The sequence below is a fragment of the Aulonocara sp. 'chitande type north' Nkhata Bay genome, linkage group LG23 (genome assembly GCF_057382095.1).
Source record: "Aulonocara sp. 'chitande type north' Nkhata Bay isolate Kocher_YH1m ecotype deep benthic linkage group LG23, A_spYH_male_GT1.1, whole genome shotgun sequence".
Lineage (NCBI taxonomy): Eukaryota > Metazoa > Chordata > Actinopteri > Cichliformes > Cichlidae > Aulonocara > Aulonocara sp. 'chitande type north' Nkhata Bay.
Window position 1 is genome coordinate 16,711,887 of NC_141365.1, and position 13,923 is coordinate 16,725,809.

Consider the following 13,923-nt stretch of genomic DNA (forward strand, 5'->3'; position numbering starts at 1 on the left):
TGTTAATGGGTTCTGTTACAGTGTCAGAAGATTATGTATATCTTACATAATCTTGTGTGTGACTAATAAAGGTTATTTTTATCTTATCTTAATCTGCTGGATTACATAACATAATTACTCATGGCTTAATCTGGAATATAGCCGCTGAATTCTGAGCCTCGCGCCACATGGACTTTAATGTGAGAAAACTTTTATTTATTTATTTTTTGTAGGATATTGACAGGCTTTGGTTAGAAAATTGATCATGTTAGAATATAAAAAGAAAATAATAAAGTAAAAGCTGGTATTCTCTTGATGGACACTAGATGGCAGTAAACAATTATTAGGAAATTCAAACATCTGTGAAACCAGTCTGGATGCTGCTGAACACTGATAAGTCCAAAAATAAAATAGATAATTATTGCAGAAATAGGGCCATAAATGACTGCGGCTCAAATTTGTTTCAGCAAGATCTGTGCTTGTGCTGAAAAATATACATGAAAAAGCATTAGTAGACACGTTATCAGACGTACCCTTCCGGGGAGGAGATACCAGGGTTAAAAGAGATGCTCTTGATAATTATGTTTACCACACGAGGGTAACATACAGTACTGTACAAAGATACTGGTTCACTACACGAACCAGTGTTGTGTAAACACATAACAGACAGCTTAGCAAAGAACCCATTCTAAACGATGTCTTTAGGCACTTTGTTACTAGCAGCCTGTCACCAAAGCACATAATTTGTGTTGTTGCACCAACAATATAAATCCCACTGAACTATTAGGCGAAAACCTGGCATATTGCACTGTGTGCTTTTTTTGTTGTTGTTGAGAAAACTGGACAAGTGGAGGACAAAAGAAGAAGTGGAAGGTCTGAAAAACTATGTACAGCAAATGAAAAGTCTTTGGAAATCATGTCCTTAATACAAAAAACCCTAGCAAAGACTATCAGTTGATCCACGAACAGAAACTTCATTAGAAGAGGTTTCACTGGAATTATGGACACAGGGAGAAATTGCTGAACTGGACTGAAGATCAATGGAAACAGGTATTATGGAATGGTGAATATGAAAAATAAACAAAAAAGTGAAATTCGGGAGATGGGTACAACAAGACCATCTGGAAAGCATCTGACTGGCAACAGCTTCATTTTTTTTTTAAAGATAATGTAGTAAAAACATACCTGGATATAAAACTCACACAATCAGCTATGGATTGGCCTCATCTTTTATGTTTTGGATGTGAGGTGCATATGGGATTCGGTCCTCTGACTGTATACGAAATATTAGCTACCATCAAAATATATAGATAATGTAAAAAAGTACATATTCAGTTTATTTGTTTTGATCTCGATGTTTTTCCACCATCTGTATTAATTCTCCAAACATATCTTCTAAGGGCAGTAATGGACGACAAATACCACAAGGACACAGCAATGCGATTCAGACAGGCTTTAAACACCAAAGAAGAAGAACGGTATCCGGCTCTTTGTTTGACGTTGCATCCGGACTGAATTAAGCTAATGTTGCCCACATTTCAAACGTATAAACGAATCGATACCATGTTTCTGCTTATCTAAAATGTCCAAATCATCTCTCGATGCAGGGTAGAACAACAGGCAGTGTTGTGGCACGTGTGTCCCGTTTCTGTGTCTATGCAGCTAACTGTTTAGCCATGCGGGAGGCACTTCATTGTTAGCCTAGCGGTAGCCATGCTCTCCGCTTTCACTTGTCTTTTGCGTTGCGGCGGCTTTCTGGCGACAGGGACCACAGCTACTAGCTAGCCTGGCTGCTAGCTAGCTAAGCACTTTCCACACAGTATTGACGTTTTGTCTTCTTTTATGGTGTATGTGCTTTAGCGTTTTCTAACGGTTTCTTTTCTACCACGTTCCGCACAAAGGCTCCACTCTGCGGAAATTGTTTCAACTATTAGCTACTAGCTAAGCTAGCCGGCTAACTTGGAGGAACGTCACTCTCCCATATGACATTTAACTCTGCGTTGACGTTGTCTTGACCTGACCGTTATATTTTAATTCTGCCGACCCGAGAAGGCCTCGTAACAGTTTCCTTCCGTCGAGTATCGGAGTTTCTTTCTTTTTTCCCTGGTTTCTGTCCCGTCGACTGCCACGATGGCTTCTTCCTCTGGAAATGACGACGACCTCACCATCCCGAGAGCAGCTATCAACAAAATGATTAAAGAAACTCTCCCCAATGTACGGGTGGCCAACGATGCCAGGGAGCTTGTTGTTAACTGCTGCACAGAGTTCATCCACCTCATATCCTCAGAAGCCAATGATATATGCAACAAGTCGGAGAAGAAAACCATTTCCCCAGAGCATGTCATCAACGGTGAGTCCAGCTTTGTTTTCCCTATACCCTGAAAGGTGTGTGTATGTGTGTGCAGCACCATGTAATGAGCCTTAAACCACAGAGAGTGATTGAAACACTTTCGCCTCTTGCTTTCGCACCGCAGCGCTCGAGAGCCTCGGTTTCGCATCGTACATCACGGAGGTGAAAGACGTCCTGCAGGAGTGTAAAACTGTTGCTCTGAAGAGGAGGAAGGCCAGCTCGAGACTGGAGAACCTGGGCATCCCTGAAGAAGAGCTCCTCAGACAACAACAGGAATTGTTTGCAAAGGTATGATTTTGAGAGAGGAGACACAAGAAACAGTACAAATCCACATAATTCAGCTCAGGGAACTGACTTCCACACCAGGTCATTTAGTCTAACTCTGAGGGGCATTTAAAAATCAGGTTTAAAAACAGCAAAGACATAATAAAATGATAAAAAGCAGCTGTTAGAAAATGTCCAGGTGCTTCCAACAGCCACTGAACTGAGCATAGCTGTTTTTGAAGTTCTGACTAGAGGAAATCATTCTGTGCTGCTTTCAGAGTCCGCGAAAACAGTGGAATTGAAAATGTGAATTTATTGCTGCCACACTGTGTTCTAAAAAATAATTAAACAAACCAGCACAACTATGATTGCTCAGAAATGTTATGATAAACAAAATTATTGGACCAGAACTTCACATTATGTAGAGATCTGAGTCTTTCTGAAGTAGGTCTTTTGTGATTGGTCTTTTGTTTTGGGCTAAGTTCCTTAGGAAATGAGTAAACCTTTAGGGAGAAATACAACAAAGCCATGTCCGATTTAAATCATCTGTGTGCTGAGTGGCTGTTACACATAACCACTTGAGGCACATTATTTGCACTATACTGTTCAGTAATGCATGACAGATCCATTTAGTTAACTTTCAGCAGTACTTTGCTAATTATTAACTCAATCCCTTTCTAGAAACAAGTATAAGCAAGTATAATTCAGCGATAGTAATATGTTGCAGAAACTTTATTTTCATTTTTTTCAATGTTCAGTGCTATAGTGACATATAAAACGAATGTGTCTTAAAATATTCAAGTTCTAATTAGACATCAGATATCACCACCATGAGCTTCTCTAATTGCCTGATATAATCCTCATTCACCTTCGCCTGTTTCATGCCTCTCATGTGTTTGTGAAGGCGCGACAGCAGCAGGCAGAACTCGCTCAGCAGGAATGGTTGCAGATGCAGCAGGCCGCCCAGCAGGCACAGATGGCGGCAGCATCTGCCACTGCTGCCCAACAGGCCGGTTCCTCTCAGGATGAAGACGAAGAGGATGACATATGATCCCAGGATACCGTTCAGCTTGTCCGAATCCCTTCCTGGGACAGTGTTGGCGGGCAAACCTCCCAGTGCTGTTGTTGACAGAGACTTGAGATGTGTTTGACCGCTGGTGCACATCAGTGACACAAGGAAAATGCACATTTGGTATCGACAGTGGAGATGGAGTTGGAGGGGGATGTCAACATGATGATACCAGAACCTGAAATTTGTTTGGTTTGAAAAGCTGTTAATAAAATTTGGATTATCCCCCCGCCCCCCCTTTTTAAGTTACTTCCGTTTAATTATGTCTTGATGTTATGTTGTGAGTAATTTGTAGATTTCTGGATGTACTGTGGATGCACTGAAGGCACATTTCACTGAAGTTTGGTAATGGTGCAGCAGGTGTTTGCTCTTTCAGGTACTGCACCAACTAGCTTGTTTATGTCAACCATAGTGCTAGATAACAATCAGTGGTGTAGGCGAATCGCTCCTGACGACTCCAGAGCATCTAATTCCTCTTCTCTTGTCTTTGCCATTTTGTCAAAAAGGGTTTTCTTTACCCCTCTGTGGAGTTATTTGTTCGACAGTGGAAGAGTTGAGGGGGCGTCAATATTGAAATTGTACTATTAGATAATGGAAAAATACATTTTTGTTTTAGCTTATTCAGAAACATTATGTTGTTTCCTTTCTACCTTGAACTACACACAGTATTGGTTCTTAGCTGCACCTTTGAAAAACTGAATATTTTTGTCTGATAGAACCAAAGATAGACTAACAGCCCAGAGTTCGTGTTTTGTTTTCTTTTTAAGGTGTAGGTGCTACTGTGATTCTCATTGCTGGCTCCAGATCAGTGTGAATAATGTTAAATATTATTAACCTATAACTTTGTAAGACGCTTTGATATCGAGGCCAGATTTGTTATTTCCCTTTTCCTTGGGTGCAGTATCAAACATTTGCATTGTGACTGTGGTCAATCCTCAGTGTAAAGATAAGTAACCTAGTTGTGATACACATTCACTTGCCTATACTACAAAGTTGTATTCTTTAAGCAATAAAGGAATCATGTTTTATAGACCAGTGTTCTCTGATCTTTTTAATGCCTAATGATTCCACCTCCTGTCCCTTCTGCACATGCTCTGTTTGAGCCTAATGTCTGGCGTATCCCATATGAGAGTCAGATGTGTGTGAGCAGGTAGATGAGCTTCAGTGGAGCACTTGGCTTGTCTGGACAACACTTTCTTTTTATATTTTTTTACCCAAAATATTTTTTACAAATGGCAGGAGCGATCATAGAGAAGATGAGCACTAAAAAGTTGGTTTTATTTGTTTTCTTCATTTTATTATTCCAAATATTTTCCATCTTGGTTGGAGCATTGATATGTAAGTAGATGATTTTTTTAAAACATATTTTTACATTTGTTTGCAAATAATAATGTTTTCTAATAATTATTTGGAGTAATTTATCTTATTCAATCTTTGTTATGTGCATTTAGATGTTACTGCACTGCAGATTCTACTCAGCCAGCCAATGAAAGCTGGCGACATTCCTTTAATGTTCTCAATTATTTCCTCACTGTTTTCTATTTTCTATGTATTCTAAAAACTAAACATTTATTTAATTTAAATTCTTGATTGCAAGCAGTTTAGCTTGTTTCTACACCTGGGTGAGCAGTTTTGCATCTTTTATCTTGTAGAGTTTCCATATTTAATTATATTTATAGTTTTTGCATGGAGTTTCTTTGCACCTACTGTATATTTTTTTTATTGTTTGTGTGCTTTTGAGCTACTCAGCTTGATTGTAAATGCAGGATAGCCCTCAATGATTTCAATTTTAGGAAAATGAAGTCTAATTAACATAATTTTTTGTGTTGGAAGCGCTCTGAAAAACAAATTTTCCCAATGCTCTTAATGATTAAGCTTTAGTCTGTCTTTTTTCATAATATATATCTGATTTCCTTTATGATAGCTCCCAGTCCTACCACTGCAATCAGCTACTTGGCCACCAAATGCATCAATTTCCACAGGACACGTGCTTGGCTCATGCCATGGGGCTCAAATCGATGCCAGCAGGTCCACAGTTTTGACGACCCTCTGGCAAAAACGCTCGATGCCAACGACATTGTTTTTGCTGTGCATGTACCCCTACCCAACACTGAAATGAGTCCGTGGTTTCAATACATGCTGGCTGTTCTGCAGTTTGACATTGCATTCAAAATGATAAATCAGATTGGTAAGACGTGTGCCTTGTCTTTGTCAGAAATGTAAATAGCGTAGTTTCCTAGTTACAGTGGGTTTCTAATAAAATGAGCAATTTTCCTGCCTGTGTAGAAGATGATGTGGTCATCACTATCGATGCCCGTCTGGCGTACAGGGACGACATGACGTCTGAGTGGACCACAAAATTTCACTCGGTGGAGCAAAGGCCACTCAGATGCACATTTGCAGTATCCAAGGTAAACCTGCATGACTTCATGTTATACACAGAAATGAGAAATAGTTACACTTTTCTCTGCTTAGTGAGGAAAAACCCAGTGTTTTTTTCAGACGTATGAAAACGAAGGGCGCTTTTATCACTGTGACCCAATACCATTCATGGAGCTGGGAAGTGTAGCCCACAAATATTTTTTAATGAACCTGCGTTTGCCAGTGAATGACACAATGAACGTTGGCATCGGGGAAATAAAGGACATCCATGTAGTGGTGAGTATAATTTCTACATGTTAACTTCTGTTATACGGCATGTTGTGTTTGAATTAATCTCCAAAGCTAAAAATTTGGCACTCTGACATCTGATGTCCCTCCTCTTCCTCAGGGCATCCACCAGAATGGAGGCTTCACCAAAGTGTGGATCAGCATGAAGACTGTGTTCAGTCCCTGGATATCAGTGGCTACAGTTTGGTACTGGTACAGGATTCGGCTCTTGGCGAGACCTCCGGTCCTTTTGGAAAAGTATGTTTTGGCTAGCCTGCATGTGGAAAGAGAGATTAAGAGTGACATTTTAACATTTAAGTATATTTATGAATTTTATGTCAGAATACTGAGTTGAATTTTAATAATTTCTCAAATGATAAAAAACAATGTAATAATAATAATAATAATAATAATAATATTACTACTGCTGCTCCTACTACCACTAATAAGAATAAGAATATTTAATTTTGAGCACTTTAGGTTGCGATTGCTGCCTCTGCGGACTGATTTTATTGAGATTTTATTGCAGACTGAAACAAAATCATCTTATTTAAAAGGTAGAGTGAAGTTATACAATACAGCTACTTGTAAGGAGCTCCTGGCTCTTTTATACTCAATGAGAACTTAAAACTGCAAGTAAACCTTCTGGCATACTTTTAAGAGCTTGTTTTTCAGAAGTCCAACATACTTTTGTGTAGCATTTCCAAGCAGAGGAAATGAAAAGTGTTTGATCTAAGTGCATGATTGCCTAGAGCTAGGTCATTTCTCCATTTGCAATAGAGCAGAAGGAGTTATTTGTCTGTTAGAGTGGATGTAAGTGTTTCTTTCACTGATGTATTCGTCCTGCTCAGGGTGATTTTTGCTCTGGGCCTCTCAATGGCCTTCCTGGACATGCCGGTGGAGTGGCTGTCCATGGGCTTTGAGTGGACATGGATGCTGCTGTTTGAAGATGCCCAGCAGTGCGCCTTATACTCTGTACTCTTCTGTTTCTGGATCATCTTCTGTGGTGAACACCTCATGGTTAGCAGGTCTTTCTTTGCTGCTTGCACATTTCTCTGCACCTTCCTGCCAGTTGTTACTTATTCTTTCATTCATTAAATCACCAGGACCAACGTCAGAGGAATCTCCTCTCAGCTTATTGGTGGCAAGTTGGGCTTGTGGTGTTTGGATCTTCTGTTCTTCTCATATTTGACCTGAGTGAAAGGTAAATGTTTTTCATTTTTTGTGTTATTGGTGTGGATTTAATAAAAAAAGTAAGTTGTTTTCTCTCTTACCGAAGGGGGGTTCGTTTGAGCAATCCATTCTACAGTGTGTGGGCGTCAGAATCCAGGAGTAAGTTTGCAGTATCCTTCAAATATCTATTCTTTATTATAAAAAGTAATTCAGCAGTCAGGCTACCATTAACATCCAAGATTTTTTTCTTATCTGAAACCACATATTACCTTCATTATTGTGGCAGGGATTTCTGTTTGCCTTTATTTCTTCTCCCTGTGTCGCATGGTGCACTGCGTGTTCAGAACCATTAGTGGGAAATTGCAACAGCTTCCTACAATGCCAGAGACTCGGAGACTGCGCTATAAGGTTTAATTTTATATCAAAATCACATAAGAAAAAGTAGTGAATTTGACAAAAAGAAAAAGCTTTTCATTCACTAGATTATGCAGAAATTCTACTTACTTTACTGACTGTAGGTGTGCTTTCCCCCCAGGGTATTATTTTCAGGTTTAAATTTTTAATGCTGGCAACACTCACATGTGCTGCTCTCACCATCATCTTCTTCATCTTAAATCAAGTAAGTTTTAGCCTTCTAAGGAGCAGCAGTTTTAATTGCAGTTTGTTCTTCTTTAAAATATGTTTATGATTTGTTATTTGGACATGTTTGGGTTTCTTAAAAATTATTTCAAATATTCTTATTTTTTCAAATAGGTCAGCGAAGGTCATTGGCACTGGGGAGACTACACTCTCCAGGTCCACAGTGCTTTTCTTACAGGAATCTATGGCATGTGGAACCTGTACGTTTTTACCATTATCTTCCTCTATGCCCCCTCACACAAGCACAACAGGAAGAAGTTAGGAGACACTCAACACACAGGTGCGTAACAGTTCTGTTGTTTGGTCAGAATCCAGTTTAGCGAACCGATGGCGAGAGATATTTGCTTTGTAAATATGCTGGAGGTGTTTATCTGAGATTATGTTGCAGATATGACGGACAAGCCCGAGAGCCAAGAGACACAGCTGACCTGTGGAGAGCAGGGGCCGACAGAGGTCTACAGGATCACTGGGAAGGTGGCTGAGGAATAGCTGCTGGGCTCGTTTCAGGATATTTGTGGTGTGTTATCTTTTAATTTGATGTTACTTGCCAGAGTCTTCTACACTATTGAATGTACAAGTGAGCCATTGTACAATGCTGTAACCTTTAACAAGTGAACAGACTGGGGAAACAAAAGCTACAGGAAGCTACAGTATAAGGAAAAGTGAGGAAAGCTTGAATATTCAAAGTTAGATTCACTGGAAGGTCAGACCTTAGAGGCCTCCAAAAGCTGCTTATTTTAAACTTTGTGACCGTGGGAAAAATAATTAAAGCATGCTATAAATTGAAGTTCTTATTGTTATCTAACAGACATCTTCTACGTGGTATGACAGGAAATTTGTTAACTTGTGACTCCCCTTATGTGACTATGTTGTTACAACCTCCTATAATGTAGATTTGTTTCCTTAAACTTGTAATGAAAAGAAAAAGTGGCCAATCTTTTCACTCTTTGTATCTTTGCAAAATGCCAAAATAAATCTAAATCCTTTGTTAAATACTTGGTTTAATACTATATATATACAGTGTATGGCTCAACAAAGTGCATGGACAGTTAAACATTTCTTCACAATTTTTCAGGTTTTGTGCACATTCAGTCTAAAACACAGATACAAAATACAACTTTAATTTTTTTAATGTAAATAGTGAAAAAGCATTGTGTGAAAGTATTATATATATGCTTTCTACTAATAAAACAGTGCTCAAATTGCTTATTTCAACTTACTTTGCTACTGAATGTTTCTGGCGTTTATTACTTTATGGAAGAATGAGCTTTCATGACATGCAGCGTAAGGTTGTAACAAACAAATGAATTAAATCATACATCTAGACCAGGGATCTCAAATATGTGGCCAAAGCGCCAGAACAGACCCATGTAGCCACCAGATGAAAAGTCTGAAAATTAGTCTGAAGTGTTCATTTTATAGACGTCTAAGATATTTCCCATGGCCTGCCAGAGATAAACCAAAAAAAAAAATAAAAAATTAGGTGTTTTTTCCAGCAAATATTTGATTATATCACTGAAAATTTCCTGCTTGTGTTTCAGTACATCCACTGTTCTGTTTGTTTTTATTTATGGAGCAAAGTCCGGGTAAAAGACTGCTAGTACTGTATCTGTAACTTTAGACATTTATTTCCTTGATTGTGGTTAAAACCCGAGGAGTCCAGCTAACAGCTCTCTTTATCTACAATAACAGCATTTCTTTAATGCGAAAAAAACCAAAAAACCCTGAAGCCTTTTGTTGGAATGGCATGTAATTTTCTTCATCATCTCAGACTGTTCATCTGCAAGATGCTTTATGGAATGTAAATGTTTTCAGAATGTGCTAAAACCTAATGGGAAGAATTTTAAAAATGTTTATTTGGTTTATTCATTTTTAGATTATTATGCAGTTGTTTTACTGGTCAAGTCAGTAGATGAAGCTCTGAGAAGTCCATGAATTAAATTTGACACCACTGAGCTAGATAAGTAAGTAAAATTAGTTGATTTGCTTACCAGTGCTTCAGGTATGTCTTGGATATATATATATATATATATGTTGTGTCCTTGGGCAAGACACTTCACCCGTTGCCTACTGGTGGTGGTCAGAGGGCCCGGTGGCGCCAGTGTCCGGCAGCCTCGCCTCTGTCAGTGCGCCCCAGGTGGGTATTGACAATCAGGAGACAAAATTAAAGGGGAAAAAAAAACCTATTTCTGACTAATGAAAAATATTTGTATTTTTTATTTATCAAGATTACAAAAAACAAAACAAAACCGCACTTCATACTGAAAATATATTTATGGCAAGTGCAGGATCATTTTGAAACGTGGACGTGGACACCTGGATTTCTACATTTTGAATATCTCAGGTGCAGATGTAGCACAATCAGGATCCTATGAATTACCATCTGTATAAGACACCGACAGGGGGCGCTGTTGCCTTGTCCAAAGATTAGGAAGCGGCGTGTAGTCCTGCCCAGCAGCAGCCAACAGCAGATGACTGAGCGCGTCTCCCGTCACTGCGCTTTCACCTCCACACGGCTGAATGTTTGTTTAATCCGAGCTGAAACTTTTCAGTCGACATTTTTGTCGAGTTGCGAGAGCTTCGTGTGGGATTATTTCATGGCTCGACTTTGAAACCACCACCCCCAAACAAACAAAACAACCACATAAAAAACAAAAACAAAACAAAGGAACAAACCCGGTTTTGGATCCGAGAGGCCAGGTGAGTATCAGTACAGAGATTACATAAATAATCTTTCTTCATTCTGCTGTGTCCACACTGCTGCTGCTTTTAATAAACGCCAGATGGTAGACTGTGACTTCCAGTCCATTAACCTGAGGCAACAACCAGTGTAAACACGAGGTGAGAGTATGGGAAAGAACACTTTGCAGCTTTAAATGGTTGGCAAATTTTTTTTGTGCAAATACATGGTTGGTAAACAGGTGTTTCAATCAGCGGTTAGGATTCTTTTTTTTTTTTTCAAGAGGAGACATGAGTGATGTCATGGCGATATTTCTGAGAAAACATGCTGGATAAATCTCTGTGAAGGTCAGCGAATATTTGAGAGATTTACAAGTATGATGGAATATTACACTTCTTGGAAAGCCTACCTGCAGCAGGGCTTTCTTTGAATTTAACAGCGCCAGTATTACAACAGTGTGAAAACACTACAGCGTGTTGTGGGAAGTTATCATACTGTAGGTTATCAGAGCGGGGAAACTGATGCTCTTCTTTTTAAACGTAGTTCAGTAAATGTGAGTGAAGTGCTTTATTAGAGCTGCAGTAAACAGTAGATTAACATAGTCTGCCTTAAATGTTTAAACTTCTCTTTAACTCAGACGTGTTTCGGGAGGAGTTGCTGTTCTTATAGGAGTAGCAACATTATAATATCTGACGTTCCAAGCGGTGTATTTCTCAGGTGAATGTGCTCAGCTAAAATCTGAATTTAAGATGTGAAGTCGCATTCTTAAAGCCTATGCATTGCACAAACTCTTGGACTGGACTTTTAGTAATGTAGATGATAGACTGATTTATGATTAAAAAATAACTGTAGAGTTTAGCTTTTATTTAAATGTTAATAAGTGTTTAAGAGTGTTTTTAGTACTTACATTTATTTGGTATTAATCCCTTTCTGATTTCTGATCCGTTTACTCCACACAGTATCTGTTTTGTGGATAATATGAAGACCTGCACTAGTCTTTAGTCTTTTTTTCTGACTTTGAAGACTGCAGAAACAGAGTAGAAGACAAAGAATTGCATATGACTGAGTTGTGCAAAAGCTTCTGACATTTTGCAACATCCAACTGTCAGGAAAACAAACATGCCAGCAATGATAAAAGGAAGTTTGAGGCACATAATTCCCATGTATTGAATCAGTTGGAACCACTTCTGGATTCCCATCTCCAATTACTACAGAAAATTGGCAAAACTAGTCTCAGTTTACTAACCGAGCTAGTAATCTATTAACTCTCAGTTAATAGCTTTTTTTGTTTGTTTTTGTAGCTAATGAGACAGGTAATGATGATCATTTTAAATACGTATTGATCAAGATTTTTAGTACCAGGAAATCCATCTGCAGTATTCAGCAGTGTTTTAGTGTTAGTCTGTCAGACTTTTTAAATGAATAAAGGGATGCATTTGAAAATTTTGCATTTAGGGGGCATTCAGTTGAAGCTTTTTTGTTGAGCAAATGTTCGGTCCACCCCAAAGGAAAGTGCAGCATGCCAAAATCTAATATAAAAATTGAGTGTAAAACTGGCAAAGTTTTGATCAAAACAGCTGTCTTTTACACTGCATAAACAGATGCTACATATTTTTCTAAGCGCTACACGTGTTTACTTTCTTTCAGTAGTATGATGACGTTTCTGTGAGATAATTTTGGTATGGCTGTTATTATTATTGAACCTGTGAGCATGTTTGTGGAGAGCATGCAACGTAACTCTGTGTGTCCATGACAAATGATTTTCATCTTTCAGGAGAATTATCTTGTCATGGCTTCTGGCAGTCCAGCGTGACTCCACCTGAGCGCATTTGTGGTGCTGACGTGGGTATGGTCATGTTGCCTGGTTACCCCACACTTACTGGTGCAGACCTTAGCGTGGTTTAATCTCGTGAGAAGGTCCCCCCCTACCCCCCTTCTATCCCTTGACTCAAATTCCACGCTCAGCCTCTGGGGAACTCGTCTGTGCGTCACAGCTCTGGTCACAAAGACCTTTAGAGAGAAGTTCCAGTCAACACAGCACAGTCGCCGCCGGCACCCTCGAGCTGTTAGTCCACAGCAATATGTGAAAAATGTCCTCCTGCTTTGACGTATGTCAGAGCTCTCTTAGCCTCCTCACTGGAGCGTGTCGCAGTGATGAAGGTATTATACCCTCAACGAGGAGAATATGTCGCACGTAAGAGGGCTGCTTAGTGCACAAGGCATTAACTGCTTATCAGCAAGTGATGAAAGGCTTTCACAATTAGCTTTCAATGACTTTACCTCTCAAATACTTTCCATTTTTAAACCGATAGTTAGTTACATGCACCCTGTAATTACAGTGTTGACTCTCTCTGTCTTCAAACAAGATGCGGCATTTCTGAAAACTGTGTGATGGCCACCAGGCAGTGTACTGTTCTATTTAAAGTTATTAGATTAGAGAAGGGCTTTTGTTATTAATATTGTAATATTCAGACCTTCTACAATAAAACCAGTGTAGCTCTTAATCAGTTAATCAAAATCAGACCGTTGTTCACACAGCAGCTGTTTCCTCCAGATGTCATGGAGACAGTTAAAAGCATGGACATTTAACAGATATTTTAATGCAGGGAACTAGTCGGCTACAAGTTAATTGATGCAGGTATTCATCAAGCAGCAATTCATAAAGGTTCTGTAAGTGTAAGGATTCCCTTTTTTTCCAGTTTAAACCTTTATAAAAATACTTAGGATTTATGTCAATATTCGGATAAATAAATGAACAAAGATGTCACTTGGGATTGTGTATTCTTTTACTATTTGTCTACTTGGAAAGCAATTTTGAAATGAGCGCCCTATAATGTAACATTTCAGAATGAAACGCATGCACAATATTTAGGTGGTTTGATTGAACAAGATGATTGTGTAGTCAAATAAACTCTCTGTATATTTGACTATAACTGCTGTGCCACTTCAGTTCATTTATCTGTCTATAAACCATAGATGGTATGTAGAAGATGGATGTAGCCACCATGACGTCATCTGTTTTTGGGATTCCACATGTTGAAACCTCAGTCCTGGCTTTTTTCTTTGTTGGATTGGCCCTGGAGGTTGTTGTTTTATCCAAACCAACTCACGCTCTCGTCT

General features: G+C 39.0%; 3 protein-coding genes across 5 annotated transcripts in view; all 3 read left to right on the forward strand.

The window, feature by feature from the left end:
• Window positions 1-1,448: 1,448 nt before the first annotated feature.
• Window positions 1,449-3,887, forward strand: dr1 (down-regulator of transcription 1). Its single transcript, XM_086283142.1, has 3 exons — window positions 1,449-2,329; window positions 2,454-2,617; window positions 3,498-3,887. Exons 1-3 carry the CDS (start codon window positions 2,110-2,112, stop codon window positions 3,642-3,644), a joined length of 531 nt encoding a protein of 176 aa, XP_086139268.1. The 5' UTR covers window positions 1,449-2,109; the 3' UTR covers window positions 3,645-3,887.
• A 903-nt stretch (window positions 3,888-4,790) lies between these two features.
• LOC147301480 (protein wntless homolog) lies at window positions 4,791-9,668 on the forward strand. Of its 2 annotated transcripts, none has more exons than XM_086283140.1 (12): window positions 4,791-5,000; window positions 5,587-5,850; window positions 5,949-6,073; window positions 6,153-6,320; window positions 6,433-6,569; window positions 7,163-7,331; window positions 7,418-7,515; window positions 7,591-7,643; window positions 7,771-7,892; window positions 8,020-8,103; window positions 8,238-8,403; window positions 8,512-9,668. In XM_086283140.1, the coding sequence occupies exons 1-12, from the start codon at window positions 4,817-4,819 to the stop codon at window positions 8,610-8,612; spliced, it is 1,671 nt and encodes a 556-aa protein (XP_086139266.1). In that variant the 5' UTR covers window positions 4,791-4,816; the 3' UTR covers window positions 8,613-9,668. The 2 variants fall into 2 exon arrangements, with proteins under 2 accessions (XP_086139266.1, XP_086139267.1); XM_086283141.1 differs by having other exon boundaries at window positions 6,165-6,320.
• Window positions 9,669-10,574: 906 nt separating this feature from the next.
• gng12b (guanine nucleotide binding protein (G protein), gamma 12b) overlaps window positions 10,575-13,923 on the forward strand; it is a 28,417-nt gene continuing 25,068 nt past the window's right edge. For both annotated transcript variants that reach the window (XM_086283195.1, XM_086283196.1), the window contains exon 1: window positions 10,575-10,823. The gene's annotated coding sequence lies outside the window, so the exon portion shown is untranslated. The remainder of the gene's footprint in view (window positions 10,824-13,923) is intronic.